The 24,181-nt window shown below is 32.7% G+C and overlaps 1 protein-coding gene across 2 annotated transcripts in view; it reads left to right on the plus strand.

The window, feature by feature from the left end:
- Nucleotides 1–24,181, plus strand: part of LOC126972325 (uncharacterized) — a 768,748-nt gene that overhangs the window by 702,226 nt on the left and 42,341 nt on the right. For both annotated transcript variants that reach the window (XM_050818997.1, XM_050818996.1), the window contains 2 exons: nucleotides 14,609–14,727; nucleotides 23,371–23,510. In XM_050818997.1, coding sequence (XP_050674954.1) covers nucleotides 14,609–14,727; nucleotides 23,371–23,510 — 259 coding nt within the window. The remainder of the gene's footprint in view (nucleotides 1–14,608; nucleotides 14,728–23,370; nucleotides 23,511–24,181) is intronic.

The following is a 24,181-nucleotide window of genomic DNA, read 5'->3' on the forward strand; positions in this document are numbered from 1 at the left end:
GTTAGATATTCTTGCTCGTTCTTCTCTAAGGAAATCTGCCTTCCAAACGAGCTGTAAAAAAAAATACATATTTCAAGTGTAATGCAATAATTTACCTACGAAATAAAAATATTTTTCTTTGTTTGTTTGTGGTAAACTGTGCTATTGGCACAATTATATTACCTTATATTGTACTTTAGTTAGTAAGATCTAATGTTTCACTGTTTGTTGACCACAATAAATATAATAAAATAAAAACTACATATCATATTATATAAGGTTATTGAACCCTAAAGAATTGCTGGGAGAAACTACAATTAATTATTATTTTATTTTTATATTAAATTTGCTATATATACGTATAGCAAGATGGATGATAATTTACTAATAACTCAATATCGCGCCAACCGATTTCGATTATTCTTCTTTTATTGGAAAGGATATACTTCAAAGATAGTTTGGTGAGAGTTTGGTAAGATTCTGATTACGGAATCCATGACAAAGCACCGGAACTATACAATTATTAGGAGCAAATTAACTATAGTCGGCTGAATCTTTTTTATGCTATACGGAAATTTAAGTGATCTACCATAACATAGTTATAGTCAAGTAATTATCGTAGTCGAATATGATGATCAATGGGACTCCTTAACAACTTACAGTAAGGATGCGATCTGTGGCAGAATTTCTAACTGTCTGTAATGAAATTGCAAAGCGCTGACGTCGATGCATTAAAAAATTTAGTATATCTACACATATTTAGGAAAATTGCTAGTTAATGCAGTTCAAATTCACAAAAAAAAAATTACGAAGAAATCAACCGACTTCTACAACTCTATTCCAAAACAATAGATATAATATGCACTTAAAAGTATAAAAATAATTGCGTATTTTTAAACAATCTAATTAATTAATCTAACTCTAGTTACGATTATTGTAATTTTTGGTGTCGGTGTCATCCGAGATAGGTTTGTAACTACATAGTTATAGGTGAGATGTGCTTGAGTCATGAGGAGGCGAAAGGCAAGAGCGTATAAAAATACATAAACAAAATACGCAATTATTTTTATACCTTTTAGTGCATATCTATTGTTTTGGAAAATTGTTTTTGAAGTCGGTTGTTTTTTTGTTAAAAAAAATTCCGGACCATTACAGATAGGGCTATGCTTTTTTAAACTGTATGCAGGATATAAAGCTGACACATATAAAGCGACGTTAAAACCTTTGAAAATAGAAATGAAAACGTCAAATTAATGTCAAACAAATAAAATAAAATAAAAAACATCAAACAATTAAAATCACATTAAAACAAATTACACTTAAGTAGAGCAATTCAAATCCAGGCTGATTTATCATTTAAATAATCTTGGATATTGTTATTGTATACTTTTGTTGTTTGCTAGTTTATAGAGTTCTGTAGTAAGATGGTAGATTGATAGCAGGCGTGTAATTTATAAAGGCAATTAGGTAATGCGGTTGGCATTATGAACCTAAATAAATATAGCACTAGTGTTAAAGTGAATTTACTACCTACGATAGGCAATATACAGATTGCCTATACGAAGCAAGTAGCGTTTCATACAACTTATGTCGTACTGTCGGAGTGAAGTACAACTACGACTAGTTATATCTACAGTTCCTACCTAGAAAACCAATGCACGCACCTGATTGGTAGTGAGTTGCTTACGTGCAATATTAGCTCTTTTCCTATTAAAATTATAAATGTGGAAGTTTGTATGTCTGGATGTATGTTTGTACTTCTTTAACGCAAAAACTACTGAATGGATTTTGATGAAACTTTACAATAATATAGCTTACACACCAGAATAACACATAGGCTATTATTTATAAAACTATCGCGTGAATTATACTTTATATGGCAATACAACGTTTGCCGGGTCAGCTAGTAATATATATTATCTATATATATAATTTCTTGTGTGCGTGTGTATGTCACTGAACTCCTCCTAGACGGCTGGACCGATTTTGATGATATTTTTGTGTGTTCCAGTGAATTTGAGATTGGTGTGTGTCTTCAGGTGGATTCGAGAATGGTTTAAATTCACAATTAAACTACTTCCTAAACGGCTGGACCGATTTTGATGATTTTTTTGTTTGTTGCAGTGAATTTGAGATAGGTTTAGATTCTCAATTCCGTCCATATAATATAATTCTCTCCGTCCATATAAATAAGAACTCCTCTTAACGGCTGGACAGATTTTGCAAATTTAAGACGTGTGTACAGGACAACGTCTGTTGGGTCCACTAGTTTATATATATGATTTTGTAACGCCACCCCAAATCTTATCTACATAATAATATATTTTCATGTAGCATCATTATTTCATATTTATGTTTGCATACAATAAAAAAAATGTTATAATATTATCGACTCACGTAGGTACGATACAAGAAAAAATCGAGCCTTATTATTACAAGTTCTTTCGATGATTTTTTTAATACAAAAATTAACATGATACGTTAGAGTTTAAAAAAAATAATAAATGTGGACACACAGTGGACTTAATATCATTATAGTACGATGACTCCATATTTTTTTCAATTTGTTTTAGTTTAATGTTTAATTATCTGTTTATAACGAGTTATAACGAAAAACTTAATAAACAACAGATGCTAACTTTAATACATATTTATTTCGAATTAGCAAATATCAGCTCAATATCAAAGTAACAAAAACGTATTTCGAGAAAAACAGAAATATAGCGAAGTCAGGTCGTTGCAAATGGAAAAATAAGAGGACATTTCGTCGTCCGAATTCCGTCGATTATTGTCGACTTCGGCAGTCGGCTCTATTGTTCTTCTAAATAAAATGTTTGTATCTTGTGTAGCGTTAGAATAGATTGTTTATGTTTATTTCTGTAGTCTCGCTGAAAATGTTACAGAATAACTTGTTACGGCGGATGGTGATATTATTGTCTCTCGCATGTCTTAATTTACTTTATTATAGGTCTTCTTGGGTATCACGTTAGATAAAAAGCTTCAGTGGGGTCCACATATTACCCATCTAGCAGATAGACTCAGCTCTGCGGCATATGCAGTTAGAAAGATTAGAGAGTACACGAATGTTGCGACCGCTAGATTAGTGTACTTTAGTTATTTTCACAGCATCATGACGTACGGTATATTACTATGGGGTCATGCTGCTGACATTGATATAGTGTTTGCACTGCAAAAGAGAGCTGTTCGTGCTAGCTTGGTTATAGACAGTCTCTCAAAGAAAAATTTAAAGAAATAAATATTATGACTGTTCATTGTTCATTTATGAAAATTCAATATATGTTCACAAAAATCGCCACCATTTTGCTCTTAATAGTGATTTTCATTATTATAACACTAGAAATAAGGGATTGCTTGTAACTAATTCTAGTAGGCTTCATAAGATACTAATAGCTTTAAGGGTAAATGTATACACTTCTACAATAAAGTCCCAGCCACTGTTCAGGCATTATCTATAAATAAATTTAAATGTTTTATAAAAAAATGGCTCTGTCGTAAATCCTATTACTCCACTGCTGAATATCTAAATGATCGGAAAGCCTGGGACTAGATTGTGATTATTTTATAAGGATAGAAATGACTGTAGAATATTGTATATTTTAATTGAAAAGAGCGCAAAAAAAGAATGCTGGGAGAGTTTCTTGCGCCGCTTCTTCTCTCTCAGAGCGCCATTTGTTTCCGAAGCGGTAGTAGTATCTAGTAGTATAAGAAATGATATCAAAAAGAATTCTAAAGGAATCAATTTTGAGAAAATAAATGCCTTTTATGCCTTTTATAAAGCTTAAAACTGATTTCACTTTTTTATTTCTGTAGTAGAATAGATTGTTAATGTTTGTTTCAGTAGTGTTACTGAAAATGTTACAGAATAACTTGTAACAGGGGATGGTAACATTTTATTATCGCTCATTTCTTAATTTACTTTATTTTAAAGCTTAAAACTGATTTCAGTTCTTTTATTTCTATAGTAGAATAGATTGTTTATGTTTTTTCTGTAGTGTTACTGAAAATGTTACAGATTAACTTGTAATAGCGGATGGTAACATTTTATTATCTCTCATGTCTTTATTTACACTTGTTTTAGTTTAAAACTGATCGTGGTATATATTTGGCTTACGGTTTCAACGTCACTCTTGTGTTATTTCTTTTTATTTCTGTAGTTCTAATATATTATGTTCATCTCTGTAGTCCAGCTGAAAATGTTACAGAATAACTTATAACAGCAGATGGTAACATTTTATTATCTCTCATGTCTTAATTTACACTTTTTTAAGATTAGAACTGATCCCAGTATATATTTGATTTACGGTTTGAACGTTACTATTGTGTTAATTCTTTTTTTATTGTAGTAGAATCCATTATTTATGTTTTTTTTTTTGTAGTCTCGCTGAAAATGTTACAGAATAACTGGTCACAGCGAGTTGTAATATTGTCTCTCTCATATCTTAATTTACATTTATTTTAAAGCGATCTGAGAATATATTCGATTAATGTATATGAACGTTACTCTTGTGTTTTATCATTTTTTTTTCGAAGTAGAATAGATTGTTTATGTTGTAACACGTTAAATGTTACAGAATAACTTGTTATAGCGGATGATAATATTACATCTCTGATGTCTTCGTTGACCTTTTAATCTTAGAATATATTCCATTTTTTATTTTGAACGTTACTCAAGAAGACCTAAAGCGTGGTTCTTATCGTCAATATACAGACAAAAATATCTAGAACTAACAGTGACACTAAATATTATTGATTCGTGACCAGACAAAATTAAAACCTGAAAGCATAAAAATTAAATTTAATAAAAAAATAGATATACTTACCTACATTTTATTAAAATTATATTATAATATCATAAGAAAATAAGTGCATTTTTATTTATAACAGCACTTATGACCTTCGTCTACCATATTTGAAATAATCTTTATTTCAGCAATAAAATAATGCGTATAACGGTATTTTTATCAATTTACTTTGAATAACGCACGAAAGCGCTCGCAACCAATCATGGTTCCAAACTTCAGAAATCAAAGATAACGCGTAATATAGAAATCAAATATTCGAGCTACGCGGTGATGACTACTGAGCCGTGACGTCATCCATGTTTCATTTAAAATTGCCGATTGCCGTATTTTATTGGATATCTTTTTAATATCAATATTTCTATAAAAAATGGTTTTATGTTAATTGTACGTAATTAATGTTACATTTGATTTACATGGAAAGATCGACTAATTATTGATATTGTGTAAGGGATCAAGTCATCTTAATGTCATCTTTGTACTTAAACATTAGGTTATTTTAAATAGTTTTATTTTAGATAGTGGATACATATTATGATGCATTGAAGTTAAAATTTAAATAATATTTTTATTCAAAATAGGATTTTAAAATCACTTTTGATTTGCTAATAATCCCAAAATCCTTGTACGCGATTCCGGGAAACTTCGAACCCGCCCTACCTACTTTGGAAACCTATACCGAAACCTAAACTCTTTGTCCCAAATACCTTAAAAGCATTTGGGGACAAAGAGTATCTTATAACCGTTTTTGTTAACCTGTGTGGAAAATTTTATAGTAGTTATGTTGTAAAAGTATAAAAACCGCAAGCAAACAAACTTACAAATGTATATTATATATGTATGTGTTACTTATATGTGTGCATTGCTGAAAATAGAGGTTAACAGTTTGCCGCTATTTTTTGTCACAACTTTCATAGTCTATCTAGGACATATTTTGGACCACAAAACTGTTGACTTATTATAATTAGATTTTATAAAAATATGCAATTATTTTTATACTTTTTAGTGCACATTATATCTATTGTTTTGGAATAGTGTTTTTGAAGTCGGTTGTTTTTTATTAATTTTTTTATTTTATGATTTTTAGTGAATTTTAAGTACACTAACTAACAATTTGTCTAAATATGTGTATAAATAAGATTCGGCCGATTATCGTTAATTTGCTCCTAAGAATTGAAGAGTTCCGTTCCTAAAAAAAAACAAACCGACGAATTGAGAACCTCCTCCTTTTTTGAAGTCGGTTAAAAATAATACAATTCAAAGTAATGTGAAAATTATCAAATTTATTTTGAATGTTTATTTTGAAAAATATTTTTTTGATAAATTTAATCAAATGTTTAGTTGAAAACGTAAAAATAATATATATATATATATATATATATATATATATATATATATATATATATATATATATATATATATATATATAATAAGTATAAAAGTAATCACGCCTTTTGTTTTTCAGCGCAATTGTTTTTTTGAATAAACAGAATAGATTTAATTTAAAGTGTAACTTTGTATGTTTTTAAATTATATTTTGCATGGGGAGACAATTATTATTTTTGTAAAAGTTTTACATAGTCATATACATGTAAAGGAAGGGCATAATGCTACATTTTACAATATTTTTACATATAATAAATTAAATCAGTAACACTTTTTTTTAAAACACTGTCAGACCGAGTAAGAAATTATAGCCAATTAATTTTAAAATGTTAGAGGACAAAGTTATACATACAAAAAGTAAACAATTTGTTATTTTTAAAATGATATGCCTCACTTCTAGCATTAATTAAATTATTATTAATAACCTGAGAGTTGAATAAGACATAGCAAGATTTATGAACGATACGTCACTCAAATGGAACACGATAGGTCGCGGATTCGATTCTCGCATCGTTCATAAATTTTTGTTACAAATTTATACAAACCTATCATTGAGTTCCTTAAACTATAGTTTGACAACTACTTATGGATGACATCTTTATTAAAACGTCATCAGCTTACATACATTTCTCCTTTTTTTTATGGAATAGGAGGACAAACGAGCGTACTGGTCACCTGGTGTTAAGTGATCACCACCGCCCACATTCTCTTGCAACACCAGAGGAATCACAAGAGCGTTGCCGGCCTTTAAGGAAGGTGTACGCACTCTTTTTTAAGGTAGGTACCCATGTCGTATAGTCCTGGAAACACCGCACAAGGAAGCTCATTCCACAGCTTAGTAGTACGTGAAAGAAAGCTCCTTGAAAACCGCACTGTGGAGGACCGCCACACATCCAGATGGTGGGGATGATATCCTAATTTGTGGCGTGTCGTGCGAAGGTAGAATTCGGCGGGAGGAATCAGGTTAAAAAGGTCTCCTTTCAAGGAACGCAATTATACTTCCTTCAATGCTTTGCTTGGCACTCTGACACCGCATCCACAAATTCTTAACCCTAATTAGCCACTAAGCTATTGAGCTTGTTAGCAATTACGGCCTGGTTTAGAAATTGCGGCTTCCCTTCAAATAGTGGTTGAAATCAGGCACGCATGAGCAACGGTAAGTTAAAATCAATAGTTAAAGCTGACATTAGCGACTAGCGGGTTAACACTGATTGAACTGGCACAATAGCGGCGTCGTTAATTAGTTTAATAATTAAATGCGGCCGAAGCTGATCGACAAAGGCCGTGAAGTCGTTGCGTAACACATTACCTTTGATTCAACTCAATTTCAACATAATTATCAGACTGTCAAGGATGATAAATCGAACAGTTTCATTAAGCCTCGATGAAATCGACAAGAACAAACTAAGAACTAGGAATGACGTGATGTCCCTACACTGACGTGAAGAAGTTGTATCTTATATCTTTAAACGAGCAATTCTTGTATATATATTCTGAATCTCGGAAACGGCTCCAAAATTTGTGTACAGGGGATTTCAGGGGCGACAAATCGATCTAGCTAGTTTCAATTTAAAAAATATAGTTTTATCCGTGTTTTGATGAGAAACAGCTAAAATAATATTAGAATACGATGGTGAATTTCGCCACTATATACAAGACTATAATAACTCAGATGGAACATTGGGTGATCCGGGAAGCAGAAGACCCCGGTTCAAATTCAGATGTCCTATTAGTTTTTTTTGTTCAAGTTTTGTATATTCTTAAAAATCCGAGCATGATCGGTTGTCCGGATATTACTTCATAATGCGTGTTGAAATGCATCTATGACGGTAATACTACAAGAAATCAAATCAATTTGTAAATCAATAAATAAGTATTTCTATTTAACGTGCTACTTGATAACTCCTGCTGAATTAAAAATCACAATAAACTCAATAAGGTATTTATTATACTCAAAATTAAATATTGTTTTTTCAATTCAATTTTTTAACTAGGTTTCATAAAAGAAGAAAAATCTAATTAAATCGATCAAAGAGCAAAGAAAGATAATAAGAATTTTAAGATATCTGATTAGATAGAGATAGCCATAATATAAAATGTGACGTCACACCATAAAACAAATTTTTGTTTTTTTAAGGATTATTTTTAGATAGGGATACACGACCCTTGCCGCAGAAGTTAAAAGGCCTATAACTTTGTTTAATTTTACTTTCAGTGTACATAATTATGTTTATCTTAACTTATTATGAACTAAAATAAAAAACATTCAATACTTTGATGAATGCCACATCCAAAAAATATAACACACGTTACATTCGTACACGATGATTTCTCTATTGTTCAAGTATGTTTATCTTTCGTCCCAAATAACCTAGGAGAAGCTATTCCAAAAGAAGTTATAAGTATTGATGTAAAATATGTAAAAGTCCGCGATTATTAAGTAGATATTATTAAATATTTAATTATGACACAAACTGAAAATATAATTTGTATTTTTTTACGGCCTACCCACGGACTAGTAAAAAAGAAGGACTCCGCGCCGTGATATTAGCATGTGAAGCACCTTTATGCTAGTGTGTGTGCGGTCACGGGGGATACCAGTTACATAATTTTGTCTCCCTTAAATAATCATATATCCACAAATGCTTTTATAATATTGTTTTTACACTTTTTCACAACGAACGATGGCATTTTAAAATATTTTATTGCGACGCAAACTGTTCTGTCACAGACGATGGCAAATCTCATAATGGCGGCCGATCGGCTTGTAAGTGTGTGCGTGGAGCTATGTGCTTACACGTTTACCGGCTTGTTTTGGTGCTTCACTTTTAAGTAAGGTGACAAGGAGTCCTTCTTTTATTACTCGTCCGTGGGCCTACCTATACTTACATGATTGTATTTTCTTTTGTCTGTCAAAGTGTGACAACTAACTATCCCAGTATTATTTTAACAAAGAAGCACAGACAAAGTAAAATAAACTTTATTCAAATAGGTTTAAACTAAGCCCTTTGAAATCCCCACTACAAATATTTCTTTTAAATTACTGAATTTACTATATTTTGTTAAGAGTTGAGCTTGTGAGAAGAACATACAAGAAACTTAACGGCCACTCTTTTCAATCAAATAGATTAAGATACAATGGCTGCACAAAAAATGAGTTTGTATGGTGCTGCATCGAATAATATAAATTATTTCATGAAAAGTAATAGAGAATTAAATGTTGTCGTATATCGGATGAATAAACTTTTAGACCTTGAACTCATTGTTTGTGTTAAGATACAAATGAAACTATATGTATAAAACTATAAATATTGGTATTTTATGACAAGACTTTTTCAAGCGAAGCTACGGTGCTGAACTATATCTTACAAGTCAATAAAAAGCAATAAACCATAAACAAAACAGAAACAGTATTAACAAAATGGGACGCGTGCACATCGTTGATTCCCGTAGCTTAAACTTAAGTGCCGCCTGTCTAAGGATCATCCTTTCATGCCTTCCTTTTCCACGAAAAAATGTGACACGCGAAAAATGAATCCCATGATCCTGAAGACGCATTTCATTTGTAACAAACGTGGCTGTCACAGGTGAGATAATAATAAACATATTATATGAAAACGTTTGAAACATTATAAATATTAATACATACAAGTTGTGTATAGTACGTAGTTTCGGTTTAGGCTTAAAGACATTTATTCTCATATGATTTAACATAAAATCGCTTACATGAGAATTTTACATAAATATACAACATAATTTTACTTTAGGTTTCTATGACTAAGCATGCAAAACAAACAAAGTGAACAATTACAAAAAATGGAGGTACATGAAAATTGTTTAACAAAACAACATCAATACATTTTATATTTATACGGAATAAGAAGGACTGGATGTGGCTAACGACATATATAGATGATAGTTGAAGTCAACTAAAATAATACCTACGGTTTCAACAATAGTGCAAATAAGAAAACTAAAAACAAATAAGTACATGTTTATATGTGTGATTGTGCAATCGAACATTTTTTTTAAACCATATTAATTTTTTTATTCGTAACAAAGTTAAGATTACAAAATACTTACAGCAATAAAATTAACACTATCTATTTACTTAACTTAATTAGTTAACGTTTAACAGTACCAGAAGTGAGGGTTATCACTTTAAAATATAAATTGTTTTAATATGACACATTTTCTTGCTATCATAGAAAACGTCATGCATTAGGCCACAGGAAATAAACATTCTTCAGATAAAATTTCGAGCAATTATAACAAAATAGCGTATGAAACGGCACATTCGACGATGTAGGTCACAGTCCACTAAAGAATTAGGTCGGGTTTTATAAAATAAAATGTCTACCACAAACGTGAACGGGCAGATATGTTTTATTTGATCACTCGCTCTCGGAAATTCGTAAAGTGATGAAGACATAAAGTCCCGATTTGCATACATTTACTGAACGGTGCTGGCGGTGCGTTAAATTCACTGCGGTAAACTCGGGAGCGATAACTCCTTAGCATAAACTAGGGCTTACATTTTATATCACTTAAGCAATATTGTATGTAAATGAGGCCACGCACGGAATAATACCTTGCAGTTTTAATACACACACACAGCCTTGTAATAGGCGTTAAAGTTTGAAATTGACGTTTTATTGTAATAGGTACTTCGAATTGACATTGAGCGAAACTTTTTTCATATGGTACCTGTGTAGTTCTTCTTTTAAGGCGAAGGGTAAACAGAAAACACGCAATCAAGGTGTTTTTAGACAAGTTAAAAATAGCATTTGGAGCTATGAACACTACTTTATCCTGTTACACATACCCTTAAGTGTTACTTGTAGGTTGCTAATGCTTGCTGTTGGTTAAAGTTAACACTCCAGAACTATTATGAACTACCAGTTTTCTATGCAGTTTAACTAGTTTTTTCTCGGCATAATGCATTTGTTTAGTATACTACTCTCATAAAAGTTGTTATTATAGCTTTTACTTTTTTGTACAGGTACATTTATTCAGATTTGTAAGCAATAATGAGGATTGTAAGCAATCAAACTGTTTGCGCCTGTTAAAATGTTACATTTTCGACGCAAGAATTTTTAAAATATTGGCTTTGTTACATAGGAGCCGTGTACTCATATCGCTCAAGGTCGCCGGCATTTAGTGTCGCCTTAAAACAGGTGCAACGTTCAATTATCGACTTTCAGTTGTTTTATTCAGCTTAGACAAGAAAGATGGATTCTTCGAAAATTCGAGTTATTAGTTATTTGTGAATACGAGTTCCGACTCGGAACTAAAGCGGCAATAACAGCTCGCAAAATCAATTTTGCGTTTGGAGAGGGGACTGCTAATGAACGCACCGTGCGATTTTGGTTTTAGCGCTTTCGTGATGGAAACATTGAATTGAAGAAGGAACCACTTGGAAGTCCGCCCACGCAGGTGAAAGGTGAAAGAGATAGTGGAAGCCGGTTCGAGCCAAACTAGCCAGGAATTAACGGCATGGTTTAACGTTACATTACTAACAATATTGACTTATTTGCGTCATATCAATCAGTTTTCTTCTCAGGAGGCAGTACAGCTATCACACAGTTTGTCGAATATAGATCACCACAGTTCTATGCCAAAGGCATAAATGACCTTCCTATAATTCGATAAAAAAATCGTAGTTTCCCAAACGAAATATTGCTTCATCATAAATAAAGATGTAGTGTATGATAAGTAAACATATCCTGTATCGAGAAGCTATAACATATTTTATGCGTCTATTATGTTAGATGAATGTTTCCCGGGACATAAAAGTTTCGGGACTAACGCATAACCCACGGGAAATATCTATTTTGTATCGTCCCTAATATTCGGTGCCATTCCTAGTTGAATATCTAAACCTTGCAAGCTTATGTAACCTTAAAGGGTATTTTCCATTCCTGTTTCTTATCGCGACATGATTTCATCTTCTTTGTGTCAAAAAATTATAACTTTTTTTAAAAGACAAATAAAAATTGAAAACAAAATTTTATGAACGATGCGGGAATCGAACCCACGACCTCTGGCGTTCCGAGCCAGTGCTCTGTCAACTGAGCCAACCGTTCGAGTAACGTATCATCATATTATCTTATATGTTTTGTTCAACTCTCAGGTTGTGGCTTCCTCTACAACATCTACTTTACAGTTGATAAACTGCCCAACCCCAATATTTGCATGTAAGGAAATTGACTTGAGATGTCGCTCTTGTAAATCTAAACAATTTGTCATGTTTTTAAAGTGACAACTCGTCCGAACGGTTAGCTCAGTTGGAAGAGCACTCGCACGGAACGCGAGAGGTCGCGGCTTCGAGTCCCGCATCGTTCATAAAATTTTATTTCCAAATTTTAGTTTTGTATTAATGCTAGAAGTGAGGGTTATCACTTTAAAACCATAAATATTATTTTAAAAAGATATCACCATTTACCATCACATGGTGCCTCTTGCCCGCAAAAAACTTTTATGACAATAAAAAGACAGACTTGAAACAATATTTATCTAAGCAATTTGTTATTTTTAAAATTATATATATCCCTCACTTCTGGGATTAATTAAATTAAATTTGTAACCAAAACTTATGAACGATGCGGGACTCGAACCCGTGACTTCTCGGGGTCCGTCCCAGCGCTCTTCCAACTGAGCCGAGCGTTCGAGTGACGTATAGTTAGTAAATCTTGGTATGTCTTATTCAACTGGTTGTGGCTCTATCTACAGGACCTACTTTACAGTTGATAACCGACTAAGGAGAAAAGTGTGCTAACATTGTCTTTCAACAAGTTTTCAACATACGTTATGACAATAAGGGACGAGACGAGCAAGACGTTCAGCAGATAGTAATTGATACGCCCTGCCCTGCATTGTAATAATGCAGTGCCGCTCAGGATTATTGAAAAACTCATAAATTAGCACTACAATTTCGCTGGTTGCCTTAAGACATAAGATGTTAAGTCTCATTTGCCCAGTAATTTCACTAACTACGTACCCCTTGAGACCGAAACACAATAATGCTTACACATTACTGCTTCACGGCAGAAATAGGCGCCGTTGTGGTATCCATAATCTAGCCGGTATCCTGTGCAAAGGAGCCTCCCAATGGTAACTGACTTAATCGCGGATATAAAAGCCCCTACACCATACCATGTATTTAGGAACATGAATTATTAATTTCGGTCGCAAAGAAAATATCCCAAAAATGTTTAATCTATCAAAATTTTTGGATGTCGAAAGATAAGCGCCATTCATAATATTACAGCAACGCTTAAAATGTAATGTCTGAGAAATAAATAAGTATTTATAAGAGTTCGGGGTAAGGCATCTTTAATTAATACGATGTAATCCCGGTCTCAAAACAATTCTCAAGGGTTGACAAGGAATCTTCAAGACTGATTTCTACGAAAATTACTGGCATCTGAAGAGAGAGAGTTAAATTGAAACAAATACATTTCGTTATATTTGAAAAATTTTGCTACATTAATATTATGTCATCGTTATATTTATTATTTTTATTGAATTGATTTTTTTTTAGAATTGTTGTGATTTTAAACTCGATGAAACGAAAAAGCGAGACGATACGGACAAAAACAAGTAAATAAATGTATAGGATTCAGCCGGCGAGAGAATGAGATAGAATTACCTTACACGAAAAAATTAATAATAAATAGTGTTTTGGTACCAGGCGATCATAGTTGAAGAAGAGATTATCTTATCATGTGAAGTTATGTATGACGCGAGTATACCTTAATATATTTTGACGTCATGCGCACGATATCTACCCAATTTCTTGATAAATAATAAAACATTAAAAAACATACCGACGAATTGAGAACCTCCTCCTTTTTCGAAGTCGGTTAAAAGAGGTGCGGTTCGCGGTAATAAGAAAATGGCGGAAGAAAGGAATGCACGCCTTAGGTTGTCGATACTGCCACGATGTACTCTCTACTAATATCGCCAAATAGTGTGCAAACGAGCGGTAATTGCGGAACGACGAACAGCGATTACCTAACTGACATAGGCGTGCGAAGGAAGCGGGAAAAGTGTGGGTAAAAATTAGAAGTACCCGCGTTGACAGCCGAGTCTCCTACGTAATATTTCATTTTTTATATCCAGCTTATGGTTTATTATTGCACCGTAGAGTCATCCTTATTATTATTAAGGTATTAGATATAGGAAACTTCAGAAAGAAAACTAAACTAAACTTAAAAACAGGAACAAACATTCAGATAATAAGAAATAATTATAATGTAAACAAAACAAAACAATAGGCTCCTAGTCTCTTTGAACGCAAATGATTTACTCTTGTTATAGGATATTAAATTTAACTTGTACATTAAGTAACTGCATATGTTGGCATTTGGCAACACAAATGCGCCGTAATATTCCCGGTATTCACGTAACGTTTGTTGCAGGTATGCAATAAGATATTTGGCAACGCGTCAGCACTCGCTAAGCACAAGTTAACACATAGCGATGAGAGGAAGTACGTCTGTATCACCTGTGCCAAAGCCTTTAAGAGGCAGGATCATCTGTGAGTATCTTAGTTCTTAGTAATTTGAAAGGTTACACAAACAACGCGTGTTGAGTCGCGCGGGGGAAGAGTGTTGCCGATATCGATCTCTCTTTTTCACACACATTTTAAAAGTTTTTTTTTAAAATAAGTCATTTTAAGTTTGGCCCGTGTGTTTGTCACGTGGAAGGTTTTATTTTTAACTTTTATAAAGAAATTATAAATTAAAATAACGACCGATCGTCGTGGAAATCTTTGAGGAAGGACTTTGTCCAGTAGTGGGCGTCTTCCGGCTGATGATGACGATGATAAAGAAAAATAATGAATTAACTGTCGGCACCACATTTCATGATTATTTATGTGTGTCTATAAACACAATATCGATTTTTTTTTATAAACTGTTAACACGTAAACGTAAACTAGTTATGCTTATTACTACTCGGTTAAATTGAGTGAAGAGATATTTTTGGGCGATGTATATTATTTTAGTTATCCCAGAAAATGCACAAAAAGTGTGTTCAGAAATTCAGAATTATTTTAAGTTTATATTTCTTTTACTTGATGACTTATTGAGAGAAGGTATTTCGATTTGAACAAGTTTAGAATTATATAAATCTATTGTCCTGATGTTGTTTTCCCCTGACTCGGTTTTGATCATTGTTTTTCTTTGTACAGAAATTTTATGTCTACAGATTTATTATAAGTATAGATGATTAACTTTATGTTAATTCCTAAATAACTTAATTGTATGTCGTTCCTATTTTATTGCAGTGATACACTATGAAGCTCAATTAAATCACTCTGTTAACTGCATAATGCTAGCCAACTGGTGATTAATAAAACACACAGAAACTTCCCATATGAATATTAATGTGAACATGATAACGCCAGTATTGACTGTACATAGTGACTATCGTCTCACGGTATATAACTATCCCTATTTACATCGGACGTGTCAACGCATTTGTCTGTAACAATTGCTGTAACAGGACAAGCTTATATTAAGGATTGGTCTCCGCTGCGCTCCAACTAGACTACCTAAGAACAATAGCTTTATTATTAAGGCAATTTCATATTGTAGTGTGTATTGGCTATTTGTAAAGATGATTGTGTGCGTGACACTCAATGGCATCAAAGGAGACGGGGATTTCTGGGCTAAAATGTAATAAGTTGAGATATGGTTTAAAAAAATTGTCATATTTCAAAATATACAAAACTAGCCTAATTCACAATCTAGAAAACGAGTAATCTTAAAATTAAGTTTTTATTGTCATTATCTTTAATTCACGATTAAAATGGGATATCGATTACTATAATTATTTGATGATTAATGTGAATGAGTTTATACAATTTAACCCAAAACCACTTGCACCAAATGATTGATTCAGTAAAAGTTCCTTAGTAAAAAAATACATTATTATTAACATAACATAATGTCTTTTGTTTAAAAAAATTAAATATCAACTTAATATTATAAAGAAATCGATCGAAGAAAAAGTTGATTCTGAATCTCGTTTTTTATTTTTTATCTGTGCTGACAGTGACAGCAACAGAATTGTCTAGAACGTCAATTGTCAATCACTCGTTTCATAACTACACGATCTGTCATTTGAGTGTTTTCCGTTGTTTTATTGATAATTTCCTTCTTTCTATTTGACTTCTGATATTGCAAAACTTGTAGAATCGCTATCATACAACAAAATAACAATCGCATTTCTACAATCAGCTCTTTTAATATAGATTGTTGCCCATATATTGCATAACCTCAATTTTAGAAAACCTCCTATAACTCAGCTTCCAGATTGACAAAAATCCTCAAATTTTCAGTGATGCTTAATTTATAAGGTATTTATTGACACTAATTTCAACCTTTTACATCTTGGCCCAATAATGTATGAAAGTTGTATGTAGTTACACAATTTTTCTCCCTAAAATAATCATATATGGCCACAAATACTTGAATAGTATCGTTTTTACACTTTTTCACAACGCACGACGGCATTTTTAAAATATTTTATCGAGACGCAAACTGATCTGTCACAGACGATGACAATTTTCATAATGGCCGCCTATCGGCCTCTAGTAGTGTAAGTGTGTGCGTGAGGCTATGTATTTACACGTAAATCGGCTCGTTTTGGTGCTACACTGTTATGTAAGGTGACACGGACTCCTTATTATTTTACTAGTCCGTGTTTACAGCATATACGAATTCATACTTTCTTTACCCTCTTTATATATATTCTTTTTTTACCCTCAGTACGTCAACTTAAATAGTCGTGTTCAATTACGGTGAAACTAATTTAATTTATAAATATTGCAACAAGTGTTTATATACATACTTATTTCGGTATTTTTTTCTGTGACCTTAAATAGATAGCATAATCAGTGAAAAGTGTATATTTGGTTATCAGGCAGTCAAATACAAAGCAGTAAATCTTAAAAATAGTGAGTGTACAATTTTTGTACAAATATTTATATCAATCTACCCTCAACACTTACATGTTCTAAATTGCCTAGCTAATTTAAAATTTATAACGCCTGCTCAAATTGTCTTAGCAATAGCATCAATCTCATATACTGCTCTAAATTTGTTGTTGTCTTCACTGTGGACACAAGTTAAGTTAAAAATACTATAAAATGTCTAAATCTTGCTCTGCATGTGAGAAGCCGCTTAAACCCAGCGAACTTAAATATTGTACGGTGTGCGATAATCATTATCACTTCCAATGCTTAAGAATTACTCCAGAAAACTTTGCAAAGGAATCAAAGGTGCATAAAGCTTTGTGGAAATGTCCTCAATGCAGAGCGGGCGAAAGACGCACCGACAACACAAACACCCCTGCGAGACAGCCAGCAGCGCCGGCACACGCATCCTCGCCACCAACTTCTTCGAGCGCTTCGGACTTAATGAAGCTACAAGATTATATAAAAAACAGTTTCGACGGCTTTAAGAAAGAAATTTTAAAAGAAGTCAGTAGTAAGTTAGAGGACCATTATAAAACTCTTACCGAGAAAACGTCGAAAATTGAAGACTCCATCAACTACTTAAGTGGACAATATGATGCGATACTTGGCACGGTGACGGCGATGAGGAAAGATCTTAAAGATTTGGAGCAGCACCGTGATCAACTTTTAGAGGAGAACAGAGCCATTAGGAATAAATTGACACACGTGGATGCCAAGTTGGAAGATCTCGAGATGAGAGGGAGATCCTGTAATATTGAAATAAGAGGAAGAGAGACGAAAAATGAGAATTTATCATCAATTATTGAAAAAATTTGTAATGTAATGGGAATGAACTTTGATCTTTCTGAATATCAAACCTTCTTCAGAACTGGGAAATCAATGCCTGGGAAAGTGCGCCCGATTGTTGTTATCTTCAAAAGTAATCTCAGAAGAAATGAATTGTTGCGCTTAACAAAGGAATTCAATAAAAAATGTAAGGATCAAAGCACTAGGCTAAAAACAGACTACTTAAATCTAAACTTAAATTCACAGGCCTTTTATATTTCTGAGCATTTAACTCCCTCGGCAAAGCGTCACCTCGCATTGAGTAAACAAGCCGCCAAAAAATATAACTACAGGTATTGTTGGTTTTCGAACAATAAAATCTATGTAAAAAAACAGGAGAAATCACCATCTATCATCATTAAATCGGAAGATCAAATTAACCAAATCATATGACTAGTAATACGAGTGTTATTAATTAGTAATTTCTGCGTTTTGGAACTTTTCAAAATACCTATCATACTATATTTTATTAGTTCAAGTGCGTTCACACAGTATCACTCGTGCAACCGTGTTTTACTGATAATATTATAATATTATTATAACATGGCATGTGCATCAATAAACCATCTTGTTACTTTTATCATACTAGGGTTGTCACACTTAAAATTATGGCATACTTTTAATTTTAAAATTCAATATATACAACAATTTTCTACTGAACTAGATGATTACCAGAATTCGGACCTTTGCATTAATACAGATAACTTTACTATATGTAGTGAATATATTAATGTGAAAAATTCATTTAAAATAATTTCATTGAATATAAGAAGTATTCACAAAAATTTTAACCAACTCCTGGTTTCTCTGGAACTTCTTGGAATAAGTTTTGACATATTAATTCTCACTGAATGTAGGATCAAGCATCATAATTCCAATCACACTTTACCTGGTTATATCTCATTGCATACTAAGATAAATCCCGTTCAAAATGATGGGGTTGTTATTTTCATTAAGGATAGTATTGCTTTTAGCTGTGCAGAACTGGAGGTTTTTGGGGCTAACTGCTTACAGCTCGACTTAAATAATGAGCTCACTTTAATTATATACACATATAGATACAGATCGCCTTCTTGCGCTAATATTGAAATCTTTCTAGACTCCCTGGATCATAAATTTAAGCAGGTAGGTCGTTCGAAAAACATCATTTTTATGGGTGATACAAATATCAACATTACTGGTAATATACATCCCCAAGCAAATGATTACTTAGCATTATTAGCCCTTCATAATATAGAAGTTGGCAACTAACCGACTAGGGACAATAGTTGCATTGATCATTGCATGTATAGACTAAAAAATAACGAAGCTGCTAAATTTGCTGTGTTAAAAGCTGATATTACCGACCACTATGTAACTCTTTGTAGTGTGTACGCAAAAGATAAATTCTCTTATATCGAAGAACGAAAACCTCCCTTTCAAAAACGATGTATTGACTATGAACAGCTCCTCTAAGATATAAGTAGTCAATCATGGGATGAAATCTGTAGTGAAACAGAGGTTGACAAAGCCTTTCAATTATTTCATGACATTATAGGTACACATATTAGAAATAATACTTCAGTTAAAAGCATTCCTCACTCTAGAGTTAAATTAAAACCTTGGATTACGGACGGGCTTCTCAAGTGTATACAAAATAGAAACAAACTTTACGGATTATTTAAGAAATATTCTAATGATCCTATCACTAAATCTAATTACTTAAAATATAGAAATATATGTAACCGAATAATAAAAGATGCTAGAGAAAAATACTATAGGATAAAAATTTCTAAATATTCAGGGGATTCTAAAAAGATATGGAAAATTTTGAATGAAGCTTCTAATCGAAAGAATAAACAAAAGTGTACTATAAAAGACATGTTAATAAATAATAAAGTTGTAAATTTTTCTTCAAAGGCAAATAAAATAACAAACGCTCTTAACGGAAAGCATCTAGATAAAGTAAGAGCTACAGAGAAAGCCCTATGTAGCAAAATTAGTCTCTCCCGTATAGATAAAACTTTTTATTTGAAACCTACAAGCCCAGCCGAGGTTAGCAAATGCATAAAAACACTTAAAAATACAGAATCTTGTGGGCACGACGGCATTACTTCTAAAATCTTAAAATTACTGTTTAATGAAATTGCTTTTCCTCTCTCAACCATGATTAATTTAAGCTTTAAATCAGGAATATTTCCACAGACATTAAAAACTGCCATAATTATGCCATTACATAAAAAAGGGCCAGTTAACGTTATGTCAAATTACCGTCCTATTTCACTTTTGCCTATTACTTCAAAAATAGTTGAAAAAATTATGAAAATTATAATAAACGCGTACACCTCCGATGTCTTGCATAATAATCAATACAGATTTAGAGAGGGAATAGGAACCAGTGATGCTATTGCTGATTTAACAAAACAGATAGTCTTGAATCATGAAAGCAAAAACAAAACAGTTGCCGTATTCATTGATCTAGCTTAAGCTTTTGACACCATTTCATTCATGGGAAATGCATTAAAATGGTTTGCTAGTTATCTTAAGAATCGAAAACAATTTGTACGGATCGGAAATCAAGTTAGCGGTGAAAATGGAGCAGAAATTGTATTTGCTGTCCCTCAGGGAAGCGTGCTAGGCCCAATTTTGTTTAATATTTATCTTAACGACTTCTGTTCTTTACTGACGGACAGACAGACAGACTCTATGTCATTATGTTTTGCCGATGATACTGTTTTGTTATTCACAGCCTCGACATGGGATAATGCCATCCAAAAAGCGGAATGTGGCCTTCGTCTGGCTAAGGACTGGTATGACAATAATTTGTTAACGCTAAACGAAGAAAAAACTGTATTTATGTACTTCTCCCCTACAGCCGGTCTTCCAACTGAAACTCCAAAAATTCAAGTCCATTTCTGTCTCAACAAGTCTGACTGTATAAACTGCAAAACATTATCATGCACCCAAAGCACCACTTATCTTGGTATTATAGTTGACCAACATCTTACATGGGCACATAGAAATGGTGACAAAGAAAGTTAGAAACAACTTAAGAAATATTTTGAGTACTGACCTATTATTAAGAGTGTACACTTCCTTAACTCACTCGTTAATCTTGTATGACATTATAGCGTGGGGTTCATGTGGCTCATCTATATTAGACAAACTTAATAAGGCTCAAAAACTTAACCTCAAAATTATCTTAAAAAAGAATCGCAGGTTTCCAACGGAAGAGTTATTTAAACTGAGTAAAGTACTAACTCCAAGAAAATTATATGTATGGCAATTAGCAATATATATGGCAAAATATATTGATGACTTTCCACTTGAGCAAGTTCAGAGTCACCTTAGGCGAAGAAAACAAAGATGTTTGGTTCCACTGCGAACGTCTGGATTCGCAAAAAGACATTTTTCAGCTGCGGCGCCAAAATTATTCAACAACCTCCCTCCGGAGGCAACTAATGTAATCCTATGTGCTCAAAACCCCTCTCGAAAAAAAAAAGTTGGATATGAAGAAATATTTGCTAGTCTGCTCTTTTGAAAACTTTAAATGTCTTTATGACAAGATTTGTTGATGCTAATGCTATTTGTATTTATCACGGACACTTTATCATATTTACTATGTACAAGTAACTATACTTCAAACTTAATACAATAACACTGTTGCACTAATATTACTTATATTTTATATATATTATTCTTTTTTTATAACTTTTCTTATTGTTTCTTATGTATGTATGATAATCCAAATAAAACTAATAACAATTAAGTTTAGTTAGGTAAATAATTCATAAGATTAAAATTTTAGATTAAATTAGAAAACTTTAATATTTTATTTTTTAACAATTAGGCCGAGGACTTTTGGACAGCCCTAGCACAGGCTTAGGTCTAATTGGGCTGCCAGTTGCAATCACCAGCCTTAAGTTTTAGTCTAATGCTTTGGTCTATAAATTATGGTGTAAATGGTTTTCACTTTTATAAGTCTCTAAATAAATAAATAAATAAAATAAATAAATAAAATACATCCACTTCACTAGTTTGTCTTTAGAGTTTTTTTTCTTATTATCATCGGTCTTTTGTTTAAATTGCACAAGTAAGTCAAAACGTTTGAGTAATTTTGGTGCATCACTTATAAAACAAGTGGGAGGCTCCTTTGCACAGGATGCCGGCTAAATTATGGGAACCACAACGGCGCCTGTTTCTACCGTGAAGCAGTAATGTATAAACATTATTGTATTTCGGTCTGAAATGCGCCGTAGCTAGTGAAATTACTGGGCAAATGAGACTTAACAGTTTACGTCTCAGGGTGAATTGCACTACTATTGCAGTACAACACAGAATTTTTGGGTTTTTTCAAGAATCCTAAGCGACACTGCATTATGCCATTTAAGTGGTCTATAGTTGCCAAATAAAGAATTACAATTTAAATTAATTAAATTCCTACATTGTAATGGGCAGTGCGTATCAATTACCATCAGCTGGACGTCCTGATCGCCTCACCCCTTATCACATAAAAAAAACATTATATAATATGCTGAAACTGTAAATATAAATTAAAAAGAGTAGCATTGAATTTCTTTCCACTTCTTTGTGGAAAAATCTTTGATAAGTGACATTTTGACCTGAGTGAATAAATGATTTTTCGTACTTTCTTTCTTTAATTAGGTACGCTGAACACTTTATGCATGGTTATTGAATGAGACAGCTGAATGTCACGCATACATAATAAATAAAATACTGTTTTTTATAAATTTGTCATTAATTTTTCATAACATCAAGTATTATTTCGTAACGTACGCTCCTTGTTGTTATAATGAAATTGTTTCACAGCAGAACTGTCAAACCGTGCGTCAATAAATTCTCTAACAGAAAATATGTCCATAGAAAACAAATATTGGAAATAAAAATAATTATGGGTCCCAAATCGAAATAAAAACTATCCTATCTCTCAAGTTGGACCAAACTGCACTCCATGAAGTAATCCCCATTTAAATCCGTTCATTAGTTTAGGAGTCCATCGAGGACAAACAACGTGTCACGTAATTTATATATATATATATATATATTAAGATATACAAAATAATGTTTATAACTATATTTACAATAATTATGATTACATTAATTTAAAACTGTCACTATAGGAAAGTGTACCAAAAATACTGGCAGCTATTCCGCGTTGGATAGCTAGGCTGATCCGTTGACCACTTGGATTTCCCGTAGTCCTATTCAGGCGTGTAGATAGTACTTTGTACATTCTCCGCGCCTCTGGGCCCCACGGGTCGAGTGTCTCGACAAACGGCACAAAGATATAAGACCGATATATTTGCGAAGTTTGTTGTCTTCTGCAGTTGACTTTTATAATGTAATTAATTCTTATGACAAAATAATTTCCAGAAACGGTCATATGTTGACACACCGCAACAAGAAGCCTTACGAATGCAAAGCAGATGGATGTGGCAAGTCATACTGCGACGCGCGGTCACTCCGGCGGCACACGGAAAATCATCATCAACCGCCCGTGGAGAAAATTAAAGGTGGGTTCACACTATCGAGCCGATCACAGTTTTTCTTTTTTTAATGGGAATAAATGATGGATGGCGTAACAGTAACAAAAACTTTGCCTCTGTTGATATCAATTTAGATTTTAATATAATTAAATTAGCGCAATTTAAAAATATAATAAACCAGAGAATTAGTACAATAAATGATCTATAATGAGGCTTATACATTCTGTAACATTAGTATTTTTTTAAGGTTCCTTATCAGTAATAGTTAGTTAATTAAACTGTCATTGTCACATTAGAAACTTTAAGTCTTAGTGAGAAATTACAAAGGAACAATTGTTTTAATATATGTAGGCATAGAATAATAACGCTCAGAACGATTGTTTCATTTATAGTTCCTGTCACAACACGCACACAGACAGCCATATAATGTTGCAAGTGAAAAGACATTTCCCTAAATCAGTAAAGTGTAAGAAATACTAGATTATATTAAATAAGAAATAAAATATAAATTAAGAATTTAATAAAAACATCACGTATTTAATTATTATTGCAACAATTTTTGATTGGATATCGTATCCGAAGTTCTCGAGGGTGCAGTGGACGAATTTGGGATTATTTTTGAACTCCAAGATGGCCGCCATACAAAATTATCATTTCAACAATATGGATATCGTATCCGAGGTTCTCAAGAGTGCAGA

The sequence above is a fragment of the Leptidea sinapis genome, chromosome 26 (assembly GCF_905404315.1).
Source record: "Leptidea sinapis chromosome 26, ilLepSina1.1, whole genome shotgun sequence".
Lineage (NCBI taxonomy): Eukaryota > Metazoa > Arthropoda > Insecta > Lepidoptera > Pieridae > Leptidea > Leptidea sinapis.